At 45.6% G+C, this 26,719-nt stretch overlaps 1 protein-coding gene across 4 annotated transcripts in view; it reads right to left on the reverse strand.

Moving 5' to 3' along the window:
* CHST11 (carbohydrate sulfotransferase 11) overlaps positions 1-26,719 on the reverse strand; it is a 259,849-nt gene that overhangs the window by 128,884 nt on the left and 104,246 nt on the right. For all 4 annotated transcript variants that reach the window (XM_025462312.3, XM_025462306.3, XM_025462318.3 and 1 more), the window contains one exon: positions 7,399-7,484. In XM_025462312.3, coding sequence (XP_025318097.3) covers positions 7,399-7,484 — 86 coding nt within the window. The remainder of the gene's footprint in view (positions 1-7,398; positions 7,485-26,719) is intronic.

The following is a 26,719-nucleotide window of genomic DNA, read 5'->3' on the forward strand; positions in this document are numbered from 1 at the left end:
TTCTTTATAAACAGGGTCTCCAGTACTGGAAAACTTCGTTTGCCCGCGATTTCACAGTAATTAGTGGTGAAGATGGGGTGGAAAGTCTGCTCCCCACCAGATCTGCAGGCCAACTTCACTGTTGGGAAGAGAGAGGGGATATGAGGCAGGAGGCAATGCCCACCCCTACCCAGGTCTCTCCTACAGAGAATCTGAGAACAAGCCAGGGCTTCGTTGCAGCCCTAAGCATCCAACAAGGTTCAAATCCACTCCGCTGAGAAGCTACCTGAGTTGTGTAATTTACAGAAAAATCAAATTATGTAGAGGCCTCTTATAATTGAGGGTAATTTAGGAAAGAACTTTCCAAAAATGGCAGATTTTATAGCTGTGTTACCATTTGGAAATGGCCGAGGTCATTTTGTCATTCAGACGCTCTTCTCTGATTGAAACAGGCCAGATGATAGTCACACAGACTGACACAGAAAAACCCCATTAGGGCACTGAGCTCACTACCTGGAGTTGAATATACTGGGTCAAACCAGGCTTCCTGAGACAAGGCAAGTGCCCATAAAGATAGGCTGAATGAAATGTGTGGATGAAGCCATGTGCTTGATGGCATCACATTTCCACCACACAGAGAGGGGTTCTTATGAAACAGCTACTCTGGGACACCTGGGTGGCTCAGTGGTTGAGCGTCTGCCTTTGGCTCAGGGTGTGATCCCGGTCCAGAGATTGAGTCCCACATCAGGCTCCCTGCGAGAAGCCTGTTTCTCCCTTCCCCCACTGTCTATCTCTCTGCGGGTCTGTCATGAATGAATGAATAAATAAAATCTTTTTAAAAACCCAGCTATTCCTAAAGCACTTTGCGGGGGGCGGGGGGGGGGGGACACGGTATGACAAACTTAATTGCAGGAGAAGTTTAAACTTAACTTAATGGCCCTACCTGCCTGTTGCAGGATATGCGTTGAGTGTATAGGTACTCACATATCACACACATAGAGAGGCACCCATGGCCTTACTGATCATCATGTCTAGCTTCTTAATAACAGAGTCAACAAGACACATAACATAAATCAAAATTTTTAGGAAGTGCTCACAATGAATACCTAGTAGCATCCAGGCAAGAGGATATCATTATATCTTACTACTATTCAACAAAATTCTTAGTGTGCACCTGTACAGTGTCTGAGCCTGTAGTACAGGGTCCCTTGCATAGCTCAGATCCCCTCGGAAAAGTCCCAGGTCACCTAACTCAACTCAGACCATTAACACCAACTCTTCCTCAGTACACTCTCAGGTGCTTTTTGATACATGATTTCAAAACTCACAAAACTCCAAGACTGTATTGTGTTCCTATTTTACAGATAAAGAAACCAATGCTTGGGAGGATCAAGTAATGGCCCCAGGTCATACACCTGGGCTGGGCTCCCCCATTCCTGCAAGCACCCAATTCTCTCCTCTGACCCAAATTGTGTCTGACTCTGGAGTCCCCATCTGTCCAGGCTTGATTGGAAATCTGACCAGGGCGCCTTCCCTGCTTAAAAAATAATAGAGGCACTGGCCATGGTGAAAGAGGTGGCCCACTATCGCTGGATTTAGCAATGGGCTCGCTCATCTATTGTAATTTGCAATTAATAATGAAGCATTCTCCCAAGCGCTGCATGTAAGATCAAGTTCATGTAATATTTCATCTTTGCCAGCCAGCTGCCGTTCTGCTAGGCTGACAGTAAGTAATATCTTTGCATAAGGAGCCAGTCCACAACTAAATCAATTAATCCCTCTTTGGCTGGTAGCAGCTGTTGGGTCAAAACAAGATAATTAGATGGACTCGTCATTTACCAGGTGGTTGATAATGAAGGGATTAATTGCCCAGAGTTGGAGGCTATGCAATGTCTGCTCTTTCCTGCCTTCACCAGTGTCGGACCATCAGCGTTGGTCTTCCCAAATGAAAATTTGGAAGGCAGAGAGCCTCTTCTTTCTTTGCACTTATTCAAAACTGGAGCTGCTCCTTCTGCAGTGCTCATCTGATGTCTGGCATGGAACAAGTCTGGATTCTCCACCTTACGGGGTTCAAAGCTCTCTGAGTGATCCTTATGAACAGCCAGGGTTGAGAACCCCAAATCTAGTTCATTTTGTAGAAGAGATCACTGTGGCAAGGAGGGGACATGCTCTGCCTTTGAGAAGCCCCGCCACTAACCAGTGGCTTGACTCAGAAGCAGCAGCTGGCTTGTAAGTTGTACACTATCACCTGTGGGCTCCCTAGGACCACCAATCCTGCTGGTGGGTAGACGACCCAGACAAGCCTGATTCAGCGGGCACCAACCTGCCCTTCCTGTTGTCTCTCCAACCAGATCCCTGCACCGTTCTTCACTCTGGCCACAAACCTCCTCACCATTCTCTAAATGTGCCATAGACTATCCTACAGGGGCCACGCTCCTGTCATTCTTCCCCTCCTTGATGGTGTTCCCTCTTCTCTGTTGGGTGAAGTCTGATGTGTCTTCAGAGGCCTAGCTCAAATACAAAGCCCCCCACTTGCCTTGTATGTTAAAGGGTTGATTACTCCTAATTCTCCCATAACTGAAAAGCTTCTACTGCAAGGCATTTATCATGTCCTATTACCTACAGGCCTCTCCTCCCCATGTCTTTTTCTTGTTTATCCTCTAAATGTGTGCAGAAGAAACAAAGTTTGGCAAGCATTGCTGAGAAAGCTGTTTTAGGATGGTGCTAGAAGAGCCCCACCCTAACCCCCTTGGATGATTCAAGCTTTTATCAATCTAAACTTAAAGCCCGGGACGCCTGGGTGGCTCAGTGGTTGAGCATCTGCCTTGGCTCAGGGTGTGATCCGGGAGTCTCAGAATAGAGTTCCGTATTGGGCTCCCTGTGGGGAACCTGCTTCTCCCTCTGCCTGTGTCTCCGGTCTCTCATGAATAAATCAATAAAATCTTAAAAAAAACAAAAAAAAAAAACAAAAAAACCCCACAAAACCTTAAAGCCCCCCACCCCCACCCCCAGCAGAGTTCCTGAGGGTGATTCCTGCTGAGCCTGGCCACAGCCAAGAAACAAAGGCCTCTCTCCAAATGTCAGGTTCAGTAAGCAAAAAAAAGAAACTTCAGTTGTTTATTGGACATTACTGTGCATGCCACATCACTCCACAAGCCTTGGTTCCTGACTTTGGGAATTTTACAACGATCCTGAGCACATCCATCTCAGCTTGAGTCACTAGAAAAAAGAACCTCAAGGAAGCATTTTTTCCACCTGGAAAAGATGAAGTGATAGGTTCTCATCCTCCTATAATCTCGCCAGGTCAGATGGACCCAGACAGGCACTACCACTTAGGAGCTATGTGATCTCGGCAAATTGCTCAGTTCACTGAACTGCAGATTTTAACTTAGCTGAAAAATGGCACTCAACCTTCCTTTTTGGGTTGTTATGAAGATTCACTGAGATATGTGTTGAAATGCCTCGAACAGTGTAGTATAGTATGGTATAGTGAACGTAGGTTATATTTTCAATGAAGAATAACTGTTCTTCCTTTCCTCCTCTCTCGATCCTTCCTCCTGGAGCCTACCTTACTTGTGGAGAGATGAATCTACTTTAGCATATTGAAGACTAGACCAATAAGGCGCCATCAAATAACTTGTTTTGTCCTGCAAAAAAATTTTTTTTGGCCTCAAACAATTCACCCAGAATACCTACAACTAGATCCCTCAAACATGGACTGGCCCTCATGGACCCTTAGAAATGGCGTAGACAGTTGGATCTAGTGCACTCACGCAAGCCTTCTAGACTTTGTGTTTATGAATTCCTGGTCAGCCCCTGGGCTGTGCATCTGTCTTCTCGGAACGTGGTAATCACAGAGCAAAGCTAAATGCTAAAGAAAGCACCAGGCAGGGCAGGGCTGAACCACATGAGTGATGCTGTGAAGATTTCAGGGAACCCACAAGAGGACCAGGAGGTGGGCGAGGGAGAAGGACAAGCTGTCTCGCTCTTGCTGGCATTTTGGGGCAATTATGCCCTATTAATGGCTGACAACACAGCTCTGCCCTGCGAGTCTGAGCTGAGCCAGGGCGGCCCACAGATGTGCTTGGCCCACAAATATGCAGTTGGCAACTCCTGAACTTTCGGTGACTTGACACCAGCTGATCTGATCGGCAATTACATTTTATTTTGGGGCCAGGAGACAGCAGAGAACCAGGGAAATTATAAGACATCAGAGTACAGTTTTTCTAAGAATACCAACTATAAACTTTTTTTTAACCAATTGTTGTTTTAATGGTTAGGGATTTGTGAAGCACTAAAATAAGAAAACCTTAGACACCAAAATCAGATTATAGCCAATTTCCTCAAGGGGGCTTTTAAGCCTTTGTCCAATAAAAATGTGAGTGATTCTGCTGTTGTTTTAGAGGGGAGACAGGGTAATTCCTGCCAAGAGAACTCTGCCAGTGACAGTGAGTGCAGCACACATGGATTTGTAGTTTCTCCCAAGTTTGAATCTTTGCTTCCTACTAGCTGTGTGGAATAACTTTCTGGGCCTCAGTGCTCCCATTCAGGAAATGGGAATATTAGACCTAGCTTGGGGCTTATTAAAACCATTCAATGAGTGGTTTAGAAACATCTAGATAACAACTGGTCCATAACACCAGTACAGGGTAACTGAGATGGTGCCTTCTTGCTCTAACATTGGTTTCTTATCTATAATAAACAGTTCTGTTTTCACCATCATAGATCAAACCCAAATAACCAGTCAGTATAAAATGGGGAAATGGCATTTCTAGGAGCAGTTTGGTTTCTAGCAATTACAGGGTTTGTCATCCACCTCTGTGATAACATCAGTCCAGGCTTAGCAGCTTCCACAGCTTGGCTCCTTGGGAAACATGAGAAACCACAACCATGCCCACTCGGGTGCATAGTTAGTAAATCTCTCGTGAACACAAAAGTTAACAGGAGCCCCTGCTCCCTTCTCTCCTGACACCCAGCCCACGGCAGCCCAAATGATCACCAAGACAGTGTCTCTGAGGCACTGCTGACTGTATTTGCGTAGGAATGGAACATAATTGCAGCTTGTAAAGGAAACCAGCCTAAGAAAAAACATCTCAGGCAACATCCCGAGGAAACAGGGAGATCTTCCTGCAGGGACAGATCCTGGTTGCCAGAGAAGGGGGTCAGACAGCTTGCCCACGACATTCTTGATGGAGGTGACTCACCCCCCCCACCTACACCCTCACACATGGCTCCCAGAGCTGCCTCTCCAGCCCCATCTTCCCTCCCAGGTCCTAGGCTCCTGCTAAATGAGCTTTTCACCCAGAAAACAAAATATCACCAGAAGGAAGAGAGGACCTCTACCCAGGAAGGTCGTCGATCCTTTGGTAGTTTTACAAATGGACCAAGCAGGGTCTCCCTTTCCAGCCAACTCACTCATGTCAACTCTGGTATGACAAGAGGAACCAGACATGGAAGGCTAACCACACATGTCCAGCTCACCCCCTTGTGCCCAGCGCTTGGCACTTGTAATAGCGAGGAAACAAATGGTGAAAGAGTGGATAAAGCCAGGAATAAACAAACTCTACAGGAGGCACTGGTCAAAGTACATCTTCTCATGCAAACCTACAAGGCAGGTATTGTTAACACCATGTTATGAATGAGGAACAGCAGTTTAAGAGGAGTTAAGAAGTATCTTGCCCACACGCACATAGCTAGGAAATGAAGAAACTAGGCTTTGAACCCATGTCTGATTTTGAAGTCAAGGCTTCCAAAATGGAAACCACCCTCATGACCATGATAATGACAAATGTTTACATAGTCCCTGACACATCAGAGTTCTAGCCTCCCAACATTCCAGAGATGTGGACTCATCACTAAGCTGCACAACCAGTGGGAGGTGAGGTAGGGATGTGAACCGAGGCTTTCATTCTTTCAGCCACAGAAATTTGGGGGCACCCTCTATAGACCAGGCCCTGTGTTAGGCAGTAGGGATCCAACACTAAGCAGCCCAGACACAGTCCACAGACTTCCTGTCCAGAGGAGTGTCTACCTCAGAAATAAGCTCTTCCCATGATACCAGATTCTGCCCATAGAATTTCCCCAGGAAAACAGGAGTGCTGCAGCAGCTGTACTCTGAAAGGGAAAATGATCTGAGAACAGAGCACGTCAACAAAAAGACAGGAATGGTTTGCATCTAAGTAGCCTATGCTGTTCTCAACATGGCTTACCAAAAAGCCTACCCTTTGCCCAGGCCAGTTCTGCCTCTTCTTAAGGACAGGTATGTGAACACGCTAGGAGACTTGCCTATCATGATCAGATTATTTGGGTGCCAAACAGAACCCAAATATCAAATTCCCTGCTGAGTCACCAGAGAACTCAATAAGGAAGCCTCAGGCAATCGGAGTTTGCAATTAGTAGCTAATCAGGCCTCCTCACACTATAACTCCAGAGAAGTGGGGCTAACAGGATAGTGAATTCATCTGGTTAGGCCACCCATGATGCACACACTCCGGAGCCCATTTTGCCAGAAGGGAGTGCAGGTGAGAGGCAGGGAGGCTAATGTAGATCAGCAAGCTCCCTTTGCAAGACTTTAAGGAATGCAGTGTCTTTGAGGACATGCATTATCTTTGTTTACCAAGCACCTTAGTCCACAGAAATACTATATGGAGAATGTGAATACAAAATAAAGCTCAGAGACTATGGCCAAAGCTGTACATTTTTTTTTTTCTTTTCTCAACAGCAATCAAAGGTCAGATAATGGGCCACCAGTTATTCACTCACCATTTCCTGGTATCAAGTGCTAATTACCATTCCCACAGGAGAACCAGCCTTAGAGTCTCCCCATCAAGACCCACACACCCCATTGAGGCCATAGCCGTAGTGACCATAGCCTCTTTCCTTGGCTCATAGCTTTCCACAAGGGCACATTACCTTGGTTGAAAGTTCTTTTGCTCAAAGAGAAACTCTTCAAATCAATTTACCACGATAGTTGCTTAACCAAAAGCCACCTCACAGAACTGTCTCAGTAAACTGGTTCAGGGAGGTTGAATTCTTGGGGGATCATGGACTTCAATGAACTGATGAGGGAGCAGGATGGCAGGTTCACCCACATGTGAACCCTTGGGAGTGCTAAGGAGAACACTGGCCAGCTCCTGGCTCTATAATTTCAGAGTCCTGTTGCTGGCACCCATGACTATGTGGTTCTCAAACTTGAGCAGCTCTGAGAACTTAGTCCAGCACTGCACAGAAGCTTCTCTCAAATTCTAAATCCCTCTAGCTAGAGAGAAACAAGAAAGTAACCACTGAAAGTAAAATATCAGGCAGTGGAAGTTTCAAATCCCCAAGGAACCAAATATTAGAGTTTTTCATCCTCTCCTCCCCCAAAATATTGATGCATGGAGACCAAGCCAAGAAAGCAAGGAAGTTTCCAGGGCTTACTTGAGTTGGGTTGTAGAGTTCCTGCAGGGGGCTTCGAGACCCCTTCCGGCAGCAGATGTCCACACCAAAGGGGTTTCTCCGCATGACTGTGGAAAGAAAGTGAAGGCTCATCAGAAATGAGAAACAAATCCTTATTGTCTGACAAAGGAAAAGGCACAGAGGTGGGGGAAGAAGAAACAGGTAGGAAAGGAAGAGAGAGAACCAGCTTCTAGCGTAGCTGTTGCACATCTTCCCCAGCATTCAGGCATCTCCACACTCAGGAGACAAAAGTAATGCTACACATTTTTCCCAGCAAGTTTCTAAGAAAACAAGACCGGCATCTAAAACTCACTGAAATGAAGCTACTTACAAAAGACAGCCTAAAGGTTGTTCCAAGAGAGTGGGTGTCCCCAGACCCGGGCTTGGGGGTACATGTCACATTCCACAGCCTCCTCCCTCAAGGATCAATTACCACCTCTTATTCCTACCCTCCAGCACCTGGCCCTGGTCTCCTGAGCTGTGCCTCCCACCAACCAAGTCAGACACCAGGGCTCCCTAAAGCCTCTTGTAAATTAGGTTATGTTTAATGAAAATATCAAGTGGAGGCAGAAAGGACAAGGGTTTGTGGTTCTAAACAGACAGAGGTGGCAGTTACAAGTAATAAAAAAGGGGGAAGGGGTGCCTGGGTGACTCAGTCATAGGTTAAGCATCTGATGCTTGATCTCAGCTCAGGTCTTGATCTCGGGGTTATGAGTTCAAGCCCTGTATTGGGCTCCACACCCAATAAAATAAAATAAAAATAAAATAAAAAATTTAAAAGAGAATTAAGGGAACTGCTCAAAAGCCAACGGCATTGAGGACACGAAGAACTTTTTTTTTAAAGGTTTTAAGCAATCTCTATCCCCACTAAGGGGCTCAAACTCACAACCCCAAGATCAAGAGTCTCACACTCCACCGAGCCAGGCAGGCACCTCCACAAGAACTATTTTTAAGTGGAAAATAGTCTTTTTTCACTCTTCTTGTTCACAAAACATCCTCATTCCAGGCAGTCCTTCCCAGAGCCCAACACAGTCACCTGTTGATAATTATTTGTTGAAGGAAGGGCGGTGTGGAGGAAGAAGGGTGGCGTGGAGGAGGGAGGAATGAATCAATGAGTGAAAAAGTGTTTTCTTCTCCCACAGGAGGCAATTTTCTTTTTTTTTTTCTTTTTTTTTTTTTTATTTATTTATGATAGTCACACAGAGAGAGAGGCAGAGACATAGGCAGAGGGAGAAGCAGGCTCCATGCACCGGAAGCCTGACGTGGGATTCGATCCCGGGTCTCCAGGATCGCGCCCTGGGCCAAAGGCAGGCGCCAAACCGCTGCGCCACCCAGGGATCCCCCTCTTTTTTTTTTTTTTTTAAAGATTTTCTTTTTATTTATTCAGGAGAGAGAGAGAGAGAGAGAGAGAGAGAGAGAGGCAGAAGGAGAAGCAGGCTCCATGCAGGGAGCCCAATGTGGGACTTGATCATGGGACTCCAAGACCACACCCTGGGCCAAAGGCAGGCACTAAACTGCTGAGCCACCCAGGGATACCCAGGAGGCAGTTTTCTTGTGGAATGACATGGTAAGGGTGTAAGCAGGACAAGGAAAGCAGATTCATCCACAAGCCTAAAGAATTCGCCCTTATGTAGGAGCAGCACAGCAGACAGCCTAGGTCTGAATTCTGGCTCTACCACATACCAGCTGGTGACCTTGGCAAGGCACCTAACCTTTCTGTGCCTGTTTCTTCAGCTGTAAGATGGGGATGAGGATCTAACTCCCTGGGATGGCTGTGAGGATTAAACGAGATACTACTATCTGCAGAACACTTAAACCAGGGTGCTGGCCAAAAGGTGTTTCTTATAAATTTCTTAAGGGGATCAAACTGCACAGTGGATTTGCACATAATAATTACTGACAAAAACCGCTTACCCCCTGGGGAGGGAAGGGGAGAATTTCTCTATTCTTGAGCCATCAAACAAGCTGATGGGAGGCTGGCAGACCTCAAGCGGGGCTTTGGGCTTCTCCAACAAGAAAGCCACAGAAGCCTGGGAGGGCTGGTTGAAGGCGGGGTGGGGGGGGAGGGCAATCCCAGGCCCCTCCCTCCGCTCGGAAGCCAACCTGAGGTCAGAAAAGTGAGGAAAGCCATCTCTGCAATTACTTCTGGAAGTTCTCCAGGTGAATCAACTCTTTCTCTGGCAGTTCTCCTTTGACTTGTCACTTTGAGCCATGTGGAAACCCTTAGAGCAAATCATCGATTCTAGGCAACTGGAAGCTGCATTTTCTCTCTCCTTGTCTTTTACCTCCTAGAGCAGGGTCAGCTCACTTTTTCTGCAAAGGGCAGGTGGTGCTTTGTCTCTGTGCCCTGGATCTCTGGGGCACCTTCTCAGCAGCCACAGACAACACAGACCCAAATGGGCATGGCCAGGTGCCAAGGCAATCTCATTGGCAGATGCCAAAACCGAATTCCATGTCATTTTTATGGGTCAGGAAATCTTCTTCTGTTCCCCCCAACCCTCCAACCGTGTCACAGACACAGGCGCTGGGCTGGATCTGGTCCATGGGCTGTAGTTTGCTGATCCCTGCCCTAGAGAACGGTCCCAAGGATGCCTGGAGTCAGTGCAACAAGCCCCAGACACATTCTACGTGCCCCACACAGCCCTCTCCGGGGAGGCGATCTACGGGCAAATGTCCACACAGAAAAGCCGGTAGAATTTGATTAGGCTGTGCTGGGGGGAAACACTGGTTCTTTGTCCCTCCACGGCTGCCTGCAGAAGAAGGGGAAAAATCCACGTTGTGTTTTTCTTTAATTTATGGCTTCATTTTTCATTTCCACCAAAAACGAGGTAAACTGTTAAATGCACGCAAGTTGCCCTCAGTGCACAATGACATAGCAACACTTCGGAGGAGAAAAAACAGCCATAAAACTTGTAAAATTATGCTCACGCCGTGCAAGATTAAACTCTCCCCATGGCGGCAGACGGGCTCACTGAGATGCTGGCTTGCAGGACCGCCGGGGTGAAAACCCTGCCATAGAGTCCATTAAAAGTCAGCTTTTATGGGGGGCAGTATTCTTTAATTGGTTTATTTTTCTAATACAAGACCTTTAAAATGCTTTGACCGTGTGGGGCCTGCAACTCAGGCCCTTTCCCAAGGCTGCCCGCCCCCTGTGCCTCTGCCAGCCCCAGCCACGTGTGCTTCGGTGGGTGCCCTGTGAATCTGCGTTGGCACCCGGGCCACAAAGACCAAAGGGGCTTTGTGTGCTTTTTATGAGGACAACAATCTTACTATTTATCGAGTGCGCACCGTGTGCCAGGCATTTGGTGAAGTGGAATCCTTCCCACGGTGAAGGAAGTACCTGCGTTTTATAGGTCTTTGCCTCCCTTCACTTCAGAAATCTGCTGACCAAGGCTAAGACCATGGGAGTGGAAAGCAGCCACATGAAGACTCAGACCTGACTGCCTAGGCTCTTCACATCCAAACGAGAACAGTGAGGACCTACAGTGTGCCTAGACACAAAGGAAGGCTTGGCAACGATGCGCGTAAGGATTGTGTTCACCACCCTGTGTGTCTTATGAGAAGTGGCATCAGAGAAGGTTTCAGTGACTGAAACACACAGATGGTGACGGCTAGGATTTAGAGTGCTCACAGCACACCAAGCAGTTCGCACATTTAACCTACACAACAGCCATATGAAGTGGGTACCACCACTGTCCCCACTTTATGGATATGGATACTGAGGCACAGCAGAGGAAGATAAGTTGCCCAGGTCTTGTGGGAAGAGGTTGAAGCGTGGATTCCAACACAGGCAGCTCAAACTCTTAGCTGCCACAATGGACCAATGGTCAGGTGCCAAGTCCACCACACATCTTTCTAGTTTGGCCCAAGACTGAGTGGGCTAGCCACCTCTAGGGCAGGAGATCTAAAATGGAATCCAGTGTCATAGGAGTTATTAAAGTGATGTGACATGATGCGACAGCCAGACTATTAAATCACAGTTACTACTATACTCCATTCTTTCAACAAACTTCTCAAGCACCCTTGGTATGCTGGGCATGGACATGGGGGTATAGACTCTCTCCCATCTTCTTTTTAAGATTTTAAGGCAGAGGGAGAAGCAGGTTTCCTGCGGGGAGCCCAATTTCGGACTCGATCCTAGGACCTGGGATCACGACCTGAGCAGAAGGCAGATGCTCTACCACTGAGCCACCCGGTGCCCCAACCCTCCTCATCTTATTCACATTTTTCCCTGGTGCTTGCTTGGCACACAGTAGGTAGGTACTCACAAAAGCCTGTGAATGAGCTAGGATTTGAGGTTTCGTTCATAAGCATTTGGAGAGGCTGTTTTCTGCTACAGAAGGAAGAAACTGCCAGTAGTATCCGACTGCTGTAATTTTTTTCCTTTGAAAGTAAAAGGTCCGGTGATCAAAAGCCCTAAGAAAGGAATCCCTGAGGACATTTGACAGTGGCCTTCTGTCATCCACCCATCACCACGGGTTTTATTTAGTTGCAACACGTGTTTTTTTTTTTTTTTCCTTTCTAAACTCTAATCAACAAAATTCAATACCATTTTGTAAGAATCTAATTGGCTCAATTTATAGCACCATTTCTTAGACCCAGGAACATTTCTGTATATTCCAAGACACATAAAAGAAGCTGAAATCAGACTCAAGCCCCAGTGTTTGTTTTACTATGATGAAGAGCACACTGTTCTGAAGTGGACACTCTTAAGTAAACGGACAGCAGGTGACACAAAGTCGGCTCACAATAAAGGAGCAGAGCCCACCTCATCCTCTGAGTGGCTCCCTGTGACCCTGCCTGTGGGTCTGGGTGGAAGGGAGCCACTAGATTGTTAATTCAGGTCTGATGATGTAAAACTGAAAGCCTCTGCGGCCCTGGGTGTGAACTGACCTTTGATGTGTTTTATAAAATGGAAGATATTTGGGATACTCAGGGATTACAGTCCAGGTCCATAAGTTTACAGAAGAAACTCAGTTTAAACACTTGTGTAAGCTCCCCAAGGTAGCTAACAGCAGAGCCCAGGGCTGGAACTCAGGTCTTATAAAGTACAGCAAGAGTTAATAATCATCATGACAACTACGATTCATTGTACGATTCATTGAGAATTTATCATTCTACCTGATGCCTGACATATGCTAAGCCTTTTTCTCGTGTTGCTTCATTTACTTCTCATAAAAACCCTCTATGTCAGAAATAATGCATGACAATAATATCATTTATTCTCATTTTACAGTTGAGCCGACTGAATTCGAGAGGTTAAGTAACTTGCACAATTCTACCCCTGAAATTAATACTACACTATATGTTAACAAAAAAAATTGTTTTAATTAATAAAAGTAGAATTTTCTGTGTCTCTATGAGATAAAGTTTTATCTCAGGGAATCTGAAGCTCTTTGAATCCAGTGTGTATTCAGCACATCTTCATGCCCAGATGGGTTCAGGTTTTTGCATTCCCTGTTTGCTCCTGCTAAAGAATTAAGAACCAAAACTCATGTTTGGAATCTGAGGGGTTCTTGGCTCCCATCTGACCACTCCCAGGCATTTTCAGAGAGGAAAACGTGGCCCAGGGAGGGGTTGGGATAGCCCAAGTTCCCACAGCAGAGCTGAGAAAGAAGGGCCAAGCCTGCCCTGTCCTAAGCCAGCTCACCCCTCCACCTCTGAGTCCCAGGCAGCCCAGACCCATGGCTCTCTCATGGGCCCCCTCCACACGCCCTCTGCCCAACTAAGTACTTGGCACGTAATAGGGACTCAGCATGTTGTGTGAAGTGAATGAGATAAAACAACAGGTCAAGTAACAAGAGGTTTAAGAGGGACATTTTTTGTTAAAGGGTTATCAGGCCAAACCACTTACTAATAGCAAAAGAACAAAGAATATAAGTTCAAAGTTGGTTAGCTAAGAAAACATCCTCGAAATTACTTAACTGGCTTCTTAGTCAAAGGAATTAAGACAAAAACATAAGGCAAAATGAGTATGATCCACTCTTGGGGAACTGTGATGTGCCCTAAATGAATTCTACAAGCATTCAATAAATGCTGTATTTTATTATGTCTCTCCTCTACTCCCCACCACTGCTCTAGAGGTAGGTGGTACATGCCCATTTTAAAGACCAGGAAACTGAGGTTCAGAGAGGTTGGAGAATTCACACAATGACATGGCCAGTGAACAGCAGAGCTGGGATCCCAACCCACGTTTCTGTGGGTGCAAACCCTGCGTGCTCTTCCCCAGTCCTCTGAAATGAGACTTGCTATAGTTAATAGAAGTTGAAATTGGGAGAGGTCAGGCAAAAAGACAGTCCTGAGTATTGACCCAGTATTCTTCAACTACCCAGACTTTGGGGGCTTTATAAAACATTCAGCTCTCTTGTATTTGCAGGTGATGTTTCAGGAGCCCCAAAGCACGGAGGGTCGGAGGCCCAGGGCACTGGAGTTCAACCGAAGCTATCATTAATACCATCATCAAACTTTAGTTTTTCAACTTGATATTCTCCCTTTCTCAGTTCCGACAATAACCCAGAGCTATTTGCTATCATTTCCAGATCTGTTTTTCCTTATTGGAGACTGTACCAGCAACCACTAAAGAACCCCAGAGGTATCTGGGGTTTATTAGATTTGGAAATATTCAGAATTATGATAGCTAATTCCCCGGTCAGTATCCTTTCGCTACTGTAAGCTCCACCAAGCTCCTACTGCCCAGCCTATGGAGGTGGTGGCAGAACTAAAGTGAATTAAACTTTTGGCAGATGAAGGTCAAGGGTATAAATCCAAGAATTAGGTAAAAGCACTTGATATAACTCTGGATGAGGAAAGTCACAGCTTTATCTGAGAGCCAGGAGATTTACTGTCATAGAAACCTTCCACAGAGAGACTGTGACACCGAGCCTTGAAGAATATACCACAGGCACTACAACACTGACCCACCGGAAAAAGAACCCAGCCATCAAACATATTTACCAAAACCAACAGCCTCGGTAATCAACGCACCCCCTTCTTTTAGACAATTCTGGCCTATCTGCAAAAATGTCCTCAGAGCAGAGGTTTGTGCCCACATCCAAAAAGCACAAGGTCCTTGCCCAAGGGCAAACCAGCTGTCAACCTGACAGGTTAATGGAGAACCAGGCACATGTAGGACAAGAAGGGCCTTTAGAGGCCATCTAGTCCAATGGCTTTCACACAAGAAAAGAGAATCAGTATTTATGATCAGAGAAAAGTACCCTCAGAATTGGTTCTGAGTGAGCAAGACAAATGGCAGGATGTGAATCTCAAAAATGATCTTCCTGGACAGTAGTGTTTGAGTCCACCTGAGAAAGCACGAAGAGGTGAAAAGAGAGGAGGTGCCAGGCACTGAAAGTTTAAGAAACCCCAATCCAGTGGAACCCACTGCTCCCCCAGCCCCATTCTCCGGGGGGGAAATGGGCATCCAGAAGCATACGTGACTCATTCAAGGTCACAAAGCTATAGATCTCCTGTCCTTTCACAGCCAGTTCACATGTGATGAACTGATACTTTCTAGTCTCTTCTATTTTTTTTTAAAGATTTTATTTATTCATTCATGAGAGACACAGAGACAGAAAGAGGCAGAGACACAGGCAGAGGGAGAAGCAGGCTCCATGCAGGGAGCCTGACGTGGGACTCGATCCTGGGTCTCCAGGATCAGGCCCTGAGCTGAAGGCTGCACTAAACCACTGAGCCTCCCGGGCTGCCTTCTATTTCTTTTAGTACTTGTCCCAACTCATTAGGCCCCGTGCACTCACTGTTCCATCACCTCTAACACTCTTTCCTCTGCGCTTGCTCACGTTATCGCCGCCACCGCCACCGCCACCACCCCTGCTACCACACTAGTTAACATACCTGTCTCTTCTTTCTGTCTTCCCTCTGTTTTGTTTTTTATTCTTTTTCAAGGCACCTGCTATCTTTTTTAGTTTAAATGCTTTGTTGGCTACTGCCTATTGCTGCCACAAGACTATAAAATCCATGAGAGGTGGGATGTGGATTATCTTATCCACCATGATATCCTCAGTACCTAAATGAGTGTCCAAAATTCAGCGCCTGGATGAATGAATGAACAAATGAATGAATGAATTTGAGCTCTTTCCCCAAAACATAAGAAACCAGACCATTTCAGAAACACAGTTCCCCTCATCCAGTGTCTTCAAAACCTGCTTGGTAAGAGTCTTCTGCGGTCCTTGTGAAAAAGGCATACATCCCCTGCCCCTCTGAATCAGGCTCCCCCAGAGAGGGGCCTGGGAAGCAAGCAAGGAGGTAAATGAGCACCCCAAGGGATTCATGTCTCAAAAGGATCTGGGGAAGCAGGACTGGCCAGATGGGAAACACAACAATAGGGTACACAGATGGTGTACCTGCAGGACAATCTGGAGAAGGGGGGGCGGGGGGACACTCTTTCCAGCTGGGGCCAGTGAGTTCAGGGGCCAGGGGTGGCGGAGGAGGTGTCAAGGGTATGTGCTTACCAGGACCAGGGGGAGCCTCACTGTGAAGGGTGTACCGACTAGGCTGAGGGCTCTTCATTTACTTGTACCTAACTCATTCCAAAAAGAATTTCAGGCCAGACTGAGAAACCATTCCTTTGATTCTGTAGTCAAGATGGAGCCCTGATAGATGATCTTTGAGGTGGAGAATAACACAAATGCGGTTTTACCCATTTTTTTAAATTGTGGTAAAATTTACATAACAGAAAACGTACCAGTTTAACCATTTTTAGGTGTCCGGTTCAGTAGCATGAACCGTGGCACATTCACCACGCCACGCAGCTATGTAACCATCACCACCAATCGTCTGCAGAACTCTATCTTCCCAAAATGAAACACTGTGTTGTTAAACACGAACTCCCCATTCGCCTCTCCTTCCAGCCCCTGGCAACCACTATTCCACATTCTGTCCCCAAACTTAGCTATTCTGGGTACTTCACATTAAGTGGAATCATACAGTATTTGTCCTTTTGTGCCTGGCTTGTTTCACTTAGTACAATGTCTTCAAGGTTCATCCATATTATAGTGTAAGTCAGACTGTGTAAGTCTTAGTCAGTGTAAGTCCTTTTTTAAGGCTGGGTAATATTTCATCGTGTGCATATACCATATTTGACATACCCAGGCATCCACCAAGGGACACCTGGGTTGTTTCCACCTTTTGGCTACTTGGAATAATGCCGCTATAAACACGGGTGCTAAGTTGTCTTGCTTGGATGTGGAGCGTGAACCTGAGGGGACCTGAGGCTTTGGGGTGAGCATGCCGCGCAGGTGGTCACAGGAGCCTGGCTGATGAGCACATGGTTGGAACTGTGGCCTCAGAGCCAGCCCCCACCATGAGAGTCTATCATCAGCTTGCACCCTAACCTGGTGTCACAGCAATGAGCCAGGCGAGGCATCGGAGTGGCATGAAGCCACCTGCTGGGGTTTGCTCTTCTGCAGAGAAGCAGAATTTGGCCCAAGGGACTTGAGTCTGGTTTTTGGGTTACAAGAACCCCCCCACCCCACCACTTCACAGACTGCGTTGCTCAGCTCTCTCTCATATAGAAATTCCAGGGCACCGAGGCAGTACCCCAAAAAATTGCTGGGAAGATGACACCAAAATTGAGATAGTAAAACTGTTTCCTTAAAAACCCAGCATGAGGGATGCCTGGGTGGCTCAGTGGTTAACCGCCTGCCTGCGGCTCAGGTTGTGATCCCGGGGTCCTGGGATCGAGTCCTGCATCAGGCCCCTGCAGGGAGACTGCTTCTCCCTCTGCCTGTCTCTGCCTCTTTCTGTGTCTCTCATGAATAAATAAACAAAATATTTAAAAAACAAAACAAAAAAACCCCCAACAGCATGATTTCAAATTAAATACAGAAATTGTTAAAAACAGGCCAATACATAGACACAGAAAGTTGATTTTCTATGACTTGTTGCCTAAGGCCTAGGCAGGATGGTGAGTGACGGGTAAACAGACATAAGAGTTCTTTTTAGGGTGACGGAAATGTTCCAAACTTAGATTGTGGGGATGGTCATATAAGTCTGTAAATACTAACATTCATTAAATTTAACACTCAAAATATGTGAATGTTATATGTAAATTATATCACAATAAGGCTATTTAAAATATAAGTACAGAAATGTTTAAGAGAACCCGTAAGATTAATATTTTCAAGATTTTGGGGATCCCTGGGTGGCTCAGCGGTTTGGCGCCTACCTTTGGCCCAGGGCGTGATCCTGGAAACCCGGGATCGAGTCCCACATCAGGCTCCTGGCATAGAGCCTGCTTCTCCCTCTGCCTGTGTCTCTGCCTCTCTCTCTCCCTCTCTCTCTCTCGTGTGTCTATCATAAATAAGTAAATTTAAAATATATATATATATACACATATATATTTTCAAGATTTTATCCTACATGGGCAGGAGCTCTATCTCACAATCCCAACAATGACTTAATTGAACAATTTACTTGATTTTAGATTATTTGATTTGAGATTTTAAGTTGAAATCTTGTTCATGTATACTATTGGGGCATTTTAAAAACTTACCAGTCACTCTATTTCTAAGGCTGATGTATTAGATTTGTTTATCTAAGTACTCATTGGTTAATCAAGCAACTGAAGTACTCGAAAAAGACATTAACTATATTAAATTTTAAATGCAATTTAAAATGTTAAAATCAGGTTGGGTTAAATATTAATCAAAGGCTACCCTGAATGTAGCCATGAACATTTACTAGACTTCTAAGAAGAGTCAGATTTTTATAGGCTAGCATCCTAGACTTGTAGCTTTAGTTTTTCTAGAAGCTTTTTTGGTACACAGCCGTCACCTTGAATGACATGAAAATGCTCACAATAACAGAATTAACACTTAGGAACTGGCACCTTCACGCTGGTTGAAGGTGGGAGAATCAGAGCATCTCAGGTAAAGGAGGACCAGCCCCCAGCCCAAATTCGGTTCCCAAAATCCAACAGCTGTGGACGAATTTTACTGTTGAAAAACATAAGACCCTGTGGAAAAACAGAGTTCAAGGAATCAAAATTGGCAGTTAACCTAGGAAAGCCCTTATAGATGACATTTTATGTTCCTTTAAATAAAACAAGAGAGGCAGTGCTGGTGGTATAGATCACATTAATTACATTCTACACCTTGAATAAGTAATTACGAATATTGTACAGTTAATTCTCATTTACCCTTCCTTGCATGCTAGAGAATTTCTATACTCTCCCCTGCAGTTTTCCTGGAATGCTTATAAATTTATTTTACAGTGATGCAGATAATATGCCAAAATACTTTCTTCCCTGCGGCTGGTGCTTCAAGTCTCGTTTTACGACTTGGAGACATTTACGTCTGCCTCTGGGGTTCCCCCGCAGCTCCAGACGCAGGGAATTATTCCAGGTCACCTTTATGCAAGCTACTTGAGCGTGGTGGGGCATTAACCCCACACCTACCCTCTGGCCTTAAGTACAGAAAGTTTGACTCTGTGCAGGATAACTTGGCTCTAATGCAGTTGGCCTGTGCTGGGCACCCCATCTCTTGCATAAGCTTTGCTCCCTCTTGCCCACACAGGGATTGCTGCCCAAGCTTTGTCTCTCTCAAGGCCACCTGGGCAAACCTTGAGCACACCCAGGCTTTTGCTTTCTTTTGCTTTGCCCCACTCTGTCCTAGAAGGCAGAATGGGGGCCTGGCTAAGATCATGGTGTAGCAGATTGAATAGTGGACCCCCCGAAATACTCAGAGCACCTCTGAATGGGACCTTATTTGGAAATTGGTCTTTGCAGGTATAATTTATTAAATTAAGACAAGGTCACATGAGGCTGGGGTTGGCACTAAAGCCAATGACTACTGTTTTTATAAGATAGGAGGGGACACAGAGAGAGTAGAGAGGCACAGCTACCAGCCAAGGAGTACCAAGGATTGCCGGGAGCCAGCAGGAGCTAGGGAGAGGCAAAGAAGGCTTCTGCCCTAGAGCCTTAAGCCCTGCCAACACCGTGATTTCAGGCTGCCAGCCCCCAGAGCTGTGAGAAAACAGATTTCTGTTGTTTTAAGCCACCGAGTTTGCAGCACGTTGTTATGGCAGCCCTAAGAAACTAATACATACAGGCTCGTGTCCTGTACAACCTCGACGATATACCCAATCTCTTGGCTTCAGTTACCTATCTGTAAAATAAATTCTACCTAGTAGGTATGTTCTGAGGACACCTATAAATCAATCCACGTTAGGCATGTGTAAGGGCTCAGGAAGCTATAATTAGCTACCGTTCCTGGTGTCCCGAGCCTTCTCTTTCTAACTACTCCCCAAGAGAGCACCAGAAAATCCTCTATTTCAACCACAAATCTCCCTGTTATGGACATGATATATATACACAGTAATCTGTGGACACAAGATCATTTCACAGGATGGAGAAAGGACTTGGTGATGTATGATGGAAGTCTAACCATTTTGGCTTTGCTCAAGACACACGTGAGGCAGCTGTGGGAAGCTGCCCGGGGCTTGTTGAACAGACAATGTGTGTACCTTGCCTCCAGAAGCAAGAGACAACTAGAAAGAGATTATCCCCCACAACAAAACACATGCTTATAGTCGTGAAGAGCCAGAGCTTTCCAAGGCATCCAGCCATCCATCTACCCAAACCCATATTTTCATTTCCATATATCTAGATGACTTTAGGATGGGAATTATCATTTTAATTGTTCATCTGTATTATCTTCTTCTGACATTTTTCTGGCACAAAGTGCTAACTTTTAAAATATCCATACATGTACTATGTCACTGCAGCCGTGAAGACATTTACAGCCTTCAACTCCAGCATTTACCCTGTTGGGAGTGACAACAAGTGAATAATCCAACAGAAGCTAAAGAATTTATGCACAAAGATGTTTACTATAATATTTCCCTTCCAATGGCCGAAAATTGTAACCACTGTAAAACGCCCATGATTAGAGGAATCATTTTATAAATTATCCACTTAGGTACGTCATTAATAAATCACAGTATATTAAGTACTCAAAAACGATACTGTTATTAAAAGTAATAAGGTGAAGACATTAGAAAAAGGATTTAAGTTAAAAAGCAGCAGATTTTGGGGCGCCTGGGTGGCTCAGCGGTTAAGCGTCTGCCTTTGGCTCAGGATGGAGTCCCACATCGGGCTCCCTGCATGGGGCCTACTTCTCCCTCTGCCTGTGTCTCTCCCCCCCCCCCCCCGTGTCTCTCAGGAATAAATAAATAAAATCTTTTAAATAAATAAAGGGCAGCAGATTTCCAAATACTATGAGGACCAGGATCTCAGCTATGTAAATATATATACATATAAATGACAACAGATAAACATACAAAAACACATTCTTCCACCTTGTTTATCATTTTTCCCCCACTTAAAAATGATGATGTCGGGATCACTGGGTGGCGCAGCGGTTTGGCGCCTGCCTTTGGCCCAGGGCGCGATCCTAGAGACCTGGGATCGAATCCCACATCGGGCTCCTGGTGCATGGAGCCTGCTTCTCCCTCTGCCTGTGTCTCTGCCTCTCTCTCTCTCTGTCTCTGTGTGACTATCATAAATAAATAAAAATTTAAAAAAAATGATGATGTCAATATAATGGGAGATCCAAAACAACTCTAAGTGTCATGGACGTTCCTGAAAGCCAGGGAAGTTCTAAAGAAAGTGTTAGATCTCTCCCCAATAATGAAGAAAAACCTCTGTAGCCACTGCTGGGGCTATTTTCTGCCAACAGATTTCTGACAAATGAGAGCACAATGAGTATGCTTCATGTCTGCATGTCTCAGGACTACAAGTTGCTTAAGTATAACTTGAGTTGCTCTTATCAAGAAGTGGTATAGGGGTGGACAGATAAAAGCTGGCACTGGAGAAAATCCAAAAGTGGGTGGAAGGAGGCAGGGGGTGGGCGTAGAGAAGGCATATCTGGGTTCTAAGGGCAGCTCTGCTGTGCTTCTTGAAATGTGGTCAGAAGGGAAAGACCACTGCAGCTGTAGACTATTAAACATGCCCACGCTCCCCATCTCCCTCCATCCCTTCTAGTGAGTCTGACATGCAAAGCTGAACCTCACTCCATAATCTCTCTGAAGACATGAAGTAAGAAGGGAATGAGCCCATGGGGGTGGGGTGGGGGTGGGAAGCATGAGGACCAAAGATATTATAGTGATTTTCCCTAGGGAAATATTTAGCATTTTGAGACTTTTTCCTTTAGATAGATAGATAAAAGCTTTGTGACAATATGGAGAGTTTGCCTAAGAAGTATGACTGTTGTGCAGAGTATTCTTATTGCCATGGTAAGCAGGAAGGCATGGCCTCTAAAGATGCAGCACACACATCCAGCCTGAGTTTAGATATTAAAATTCTTTTCAAAGTCAGCCAGGCAGGATCTATGTGTGCAAGCAAATTAAAGAGCTGTAAAACCATAAGAGGGTGTTTGCAAATGGCTGTAGCTCCAAAAAGGGTCCGATGAGAAGTGGCCAGGTATGTTAGTAAGGGCTCTGGTTCAGAGCTTGCTGCCACCAGCTGTGTGGGTGACCAGAGAAGAGGAGGACAAAAATAAGCAGAACATATTCTGAGTTCCTACAATATGCCATGCTGAATGCTAGGCACTTAACTTCTCCTTTTTTGGGACCATCCTAGAACATAAGAGTGATCACTTAAAGAAAATAAATAAATAAATGTCATTATTTCCATTTTACAGACGAGAAAACAAATTCAGGTAGGTATTTACTAAAGTCACACAGCTTGTGCCTGACAGATTCTGGAGACTGACATAGCAGGTTAATCTCTGAGTGTTATCAACAGAAATCTATCTGATAGAGAAGGGGAGCAGAGCAGACACCAAACATAAAAAACAGCATTTCACAATGCTAGGCCCATCCCTTAGTAAGAGTAATAATGTGAAAATATGGCAATAGGATTGAAGTCATTTAGTAATAGGAACGGAGCAGAATTACCACACCTGTCTGACTCAGATAGGTCAAAACATTGACAGAAAAGTGTTTAAACACATACACACAACAACATGGACTTTGTAAAGCAAAGTAGCTACGGCTAAGCCCTGAAGGCATCTGAACTCCTGCAAGCATCTTCACCCCTCTGTGCCCTAGTCTTCTCACTGATAAGAGGTGAAAATAGCAAGAGAACGTGCCTTATGAGTTAATAAGGGGATAGGGTGAAAGCACCAAGTATGACCAGCCACAATTCCAAGGTACATGCGTTGTTCTCATAGTTTGTGACTTCTCTGAAATCACGGTGCAGCCTTCTTCCACTTGATAAAGCAGGGGATGATGGGTGATGGTGAGGTGCATCCCCGACTCCCTTCACAGATCCAGGCCTTCCTCGACCTTCAACTTCTAGCTCAACCCCCTGGAAGAAGCGTGTTCCCTCTCCCTTCCTTTCCTTCTTTCTCCCTCTTTTTTCCTCCCTCTTTCTCTTGTCTCAATCTCCTATAAGTTTAATGCTTTGTTTCCCAAGCCAAGACAAATGTCCCCAAGTCCAAATGGCAAAGTGCTACAGCATTAAAAGCCCTGGACCCTTTGAGGGTGAACCCAGAGTGAGGGCTCACTCAGGGACAGGCAGGCAGCTGCAGGCTAACAAGCTCTGAGACAGCCCCATGCACAAATCATGCATCACAACGCTGGGGACACGTGCCTTGGTGCCCCAAATGGCTGTGGAAGCCTGTGGGTGTCAGGATGGATCAGGGTAATGGGTCTTCAGCAGCATGGAGAAAAACCCTCTTGTCATAAGATTCAGCCTTCCTCCACATAACCGTCCCAGCTCTTGCTGAGGCCAGAAATCAGTGTTCTTCAGATCAATGGTTTCTAGTAACTTTCCAATGTTTTGCCACTTAAATAATAGCCAGCTTTCTCAAATCTTGAGAAACCACAACACCTAAAATAAACACAGAAGAATTTTCCCAATGATCAAGCTTTCCTCCCACAAAACTTTATTAAACAGTTAATTCAGTTACGCTTGAATCATATGTAGATTGACATATATATGTGTCAATATCAAAAATATTAATATCTGAAAAATATTAACATATCACCATGACCTCCAGATGATCCACCAGCTAAGTATGAAGTTACTCCTCCAGTAGAAGGTAAAGGAGGTCAGCATCCCTGGGATCAGGGCCGAACATCCAGAAGGGTGAGGGTGTAGAAAGCATCCATCCATAAGAGGTTCTACACAGAAAAGGCTAGTGGAGAAATCCTTCCTGGGTATCCAAAGTCAAGGGTGAGGATTTGGCAGAGAGGAGAGTCAGAACAGAACTAGGATGGCTAGAAACAGCAGAGGAGGCACTTTTGCCTTTCACTTCCTTCTGATCTCAGGCAACATCAACACTCAAGGCTTCACTTGCTTTTTCACAACGACTGTGTTGGAACCTAAAATTCTCAGTTGTTAGCTCATGAACATCACCCAAAGAAATAAGAAAATCTCACTTCCTTCCAAGTGAGGTAGGGAGCCTCAGAGGCCTGAGCTCCCATGTCTTGACAAAAATTTTCCTGGTTCGCAGGCCAGCTATATCACAGAAACAGAACCGAGCAAGTCCAGGGGAAAAAAGAATTGGGTTCCCTACGCCTCCAGGAAGCTCTTCATGGGGCACAATTTTGGCCCTGGTGTAGAGGTGGGAGGCTCAGGTATATATTTATCTACCATTCTCTGATCATATCTGACACGCTGAATCTTTATTCAGCCTTCTCCTACTTTATCCAAAATCTCTATGTCTTTGGGGTAGGGGGGTTAAAACTCCAACTGAAGGGGAGTGGGATGTGCGGATGGATGAAACATGCCAAGAGGATTGATAGTAAGTACACTGATCCCGATGAGCACATGTAATGGACAAAACTGCTAAATCGCTATATTGTACATCTGAAACAAAATATAACACCATATGTTAAGAACACTGGAATTAAAATACATTTAAAAAATAAAAATAATAAAATATAACTGAAAGTAAGAAATCAAGTCTCATGGTATTTGGAAACAAGCAGTATAATGTCCCACCTAACTGACCTAATTAGCCACCCCCTTTTTTTTAACGTCCTGAATTTTATTACACCAGCCAGTCAAAGGTTTTGGCTTTCCTCTGGCTGAACAATATTAAAAATGTTAGTCAAATCCAAAATCCAATCTTTAGTTTCAATTTTCTTTTATACTCTGGCTTAAGCCTGGAATCTTCCTGCCTGTTACCAGAAACCGCAAAAGATATTTTATCCGCCAAACTTATAATGCATGGGGGAGAGGTCACAAATGATTTCTGGCTTCGATCCCCTAATGAAGTAACCAATGGGCCTCGAAAGCAAAAACCAAAGGGTTTTATTCAAAGTTCAGGCTGTATTCTTCAAATGTCCATCCAAAATAAAAGGGATTCATTACTCTCAGGACTAGATCTTATGTGACCATTGTCTGTGGATGTCAGTTGCAAGTAATGGTTCTGTGTACCTTGTGTACCCCTCAATCATCCATGCTGGTGAGACTGTGATGAGCCAGACCACTCAGAATCAGCAGGTGACCCACAGCCTCACTTCCAGTCAGCTGGGTACTGCAACAGCATCCTTAAACATTTAGCTCTCATCTCCTGGGATGTCTGGCCTGCAGAGTTACTCAAGCACAGCTGGCCAGGGAGAGTCAGGAGCAGAATCAGTGCTGGGGCTCTGAAGGGTGCAGCCGGGGGATGCATCCACATACTGGCCTTCAGAAACTACTCACACCAGAACATATTTATGGTTGTAAAACTTCATTTGGGGCAAAGAAGTAAAACAGCCCATTCCTGGGCAGCCCGGGTGGCCCAGCGGTTTAGTGCCGTCTTCAGTCCAGGGCCTGATCCTGGAGACCCGAGATTGAGTTCCATGTTGGGCTCCCTGCATGGAGCCTGCTTCTCCCTCTGCCTGTGTCTCTGCCTCTCTATCTGTGTGTGTGTGTGTGTGTGTGTGTGTGTGTGTCATTAATAAATAAATAAAATCTTTAAAAACAAAAACAAAAAACAGCCCATTCCTGACATAGGAGTGATAATAACGGTTAGCTGCCTGCCTGTTCCAACGGGCCCTCCACCTACAACCCAAGGCCTCCCATGGTAAAGATGAGATATCCCGGGTCAGGGAGATCACGTGATGCACCTGGGGTCACCAGCTGAAATCACTGCCTCTCTATTCCATCGATGGAGGAAACGGTGGCTCAGTGATGTAACGGATTTGTGCAGGGGCACAGAGCAAAGTGGTAGGGCAGAGACGCAAACCCAGATGAATAAGATTCGAGTTCAGTCTTGCCCCCTCCACACATGAACTGCCTTCCATATGAAAGTTTCTTTTAAAATGGCGAGGGGGTGGTATGCACTGAAGAAATAGTTTTCTGAGCATCCACACTCTACAGGCCCACGGAGGTGACCAGGACAGATGCAGCCCTCTCTGAGCTTCAAGGGCCAGCAGCACCCTCCTCCTTTGGCATCTTTCTAGGATTCTTTGACAACAAGGAAACAGAGGCAAGTGACTAAGTCCCTTATCAGCTACCTGGGCACCAACTCAGAGGCTGAGATTCCTGAGATGCCTGGGTGGCTCAGTGGTTGAGCATATGCCTTCGGCTCAGGGCTTGACCCTGGAGTCCTGGGATGAGTCCCACTTTGGGCTTCCTGCATGGAGCCTGCTTCTCCTCCCTCTGTCTGTGTCTCTGCCTCTCTCTCTCTCTCTCTCTCTGTCTCTGTGTGTGTCTCTTGTGAATAAATAAATAAAATCTTAAAAAAAAAAAAGGAGGCCAAGATTCCTGTTCGTACCTCCAAGGGGGGTGGGGACAGGGGACTAGCACCTCAACAGCCATTCAGTGTTCCATCAATTAACTAATCAGCCTTTTTAGCCAGGGTAACTGAGTCCTAAGGGCCCAGAAGCTTCCTAGCTTTTACTCAGGAGGGTGAGGGGTCTGGTCTATCTCCCAAGGAATGGAGCCAGCTACCCGTTCACCCCTCTAGAATGCCTACCACAGACAGTTCTACTGAGTTCTTTCTGGAGCTTACGGTCAATCCCTCCCCGGACTGAAAGAACAGGGACTATCAGACGGCACTTCAGATTTCTGGGAAAGGAGAGGCCTCGCCAGGAAATTGAAAGCCAGAAAGCTTTCGACCAGCTGTGCTGTCACCCTGGCCAGAGGGCCCCATGTACCCAGGGCTCTCATCAGAACAGAGGCACGGAGCTCCAAGATGCAATCAGAGAGATCAAGATCTTAGGAAAGAAACTTAAAGAGAAAGGTCTGCTCAGAAGCAAAGCTTGAGGGGCACCTGGGTGGCTCAATGGTTGAGTGTCTGCCTTCAGCTCAGGGCATGATCCTGGGGTCCCGGGATACATTCAGCTCCTT

This window comes from Canis lupus, chromosome 10, assembly GCF_003254725.2.
Source record: "Canis lupus dingo isolate Sandy chromosome 10, ASM325472v2, whole genome shotgun sequence".
NCBI lineage: Eukaryota > Metazoa > Chordata > Mammalia > Carnivora > Canidae > Canis > Canis lupus.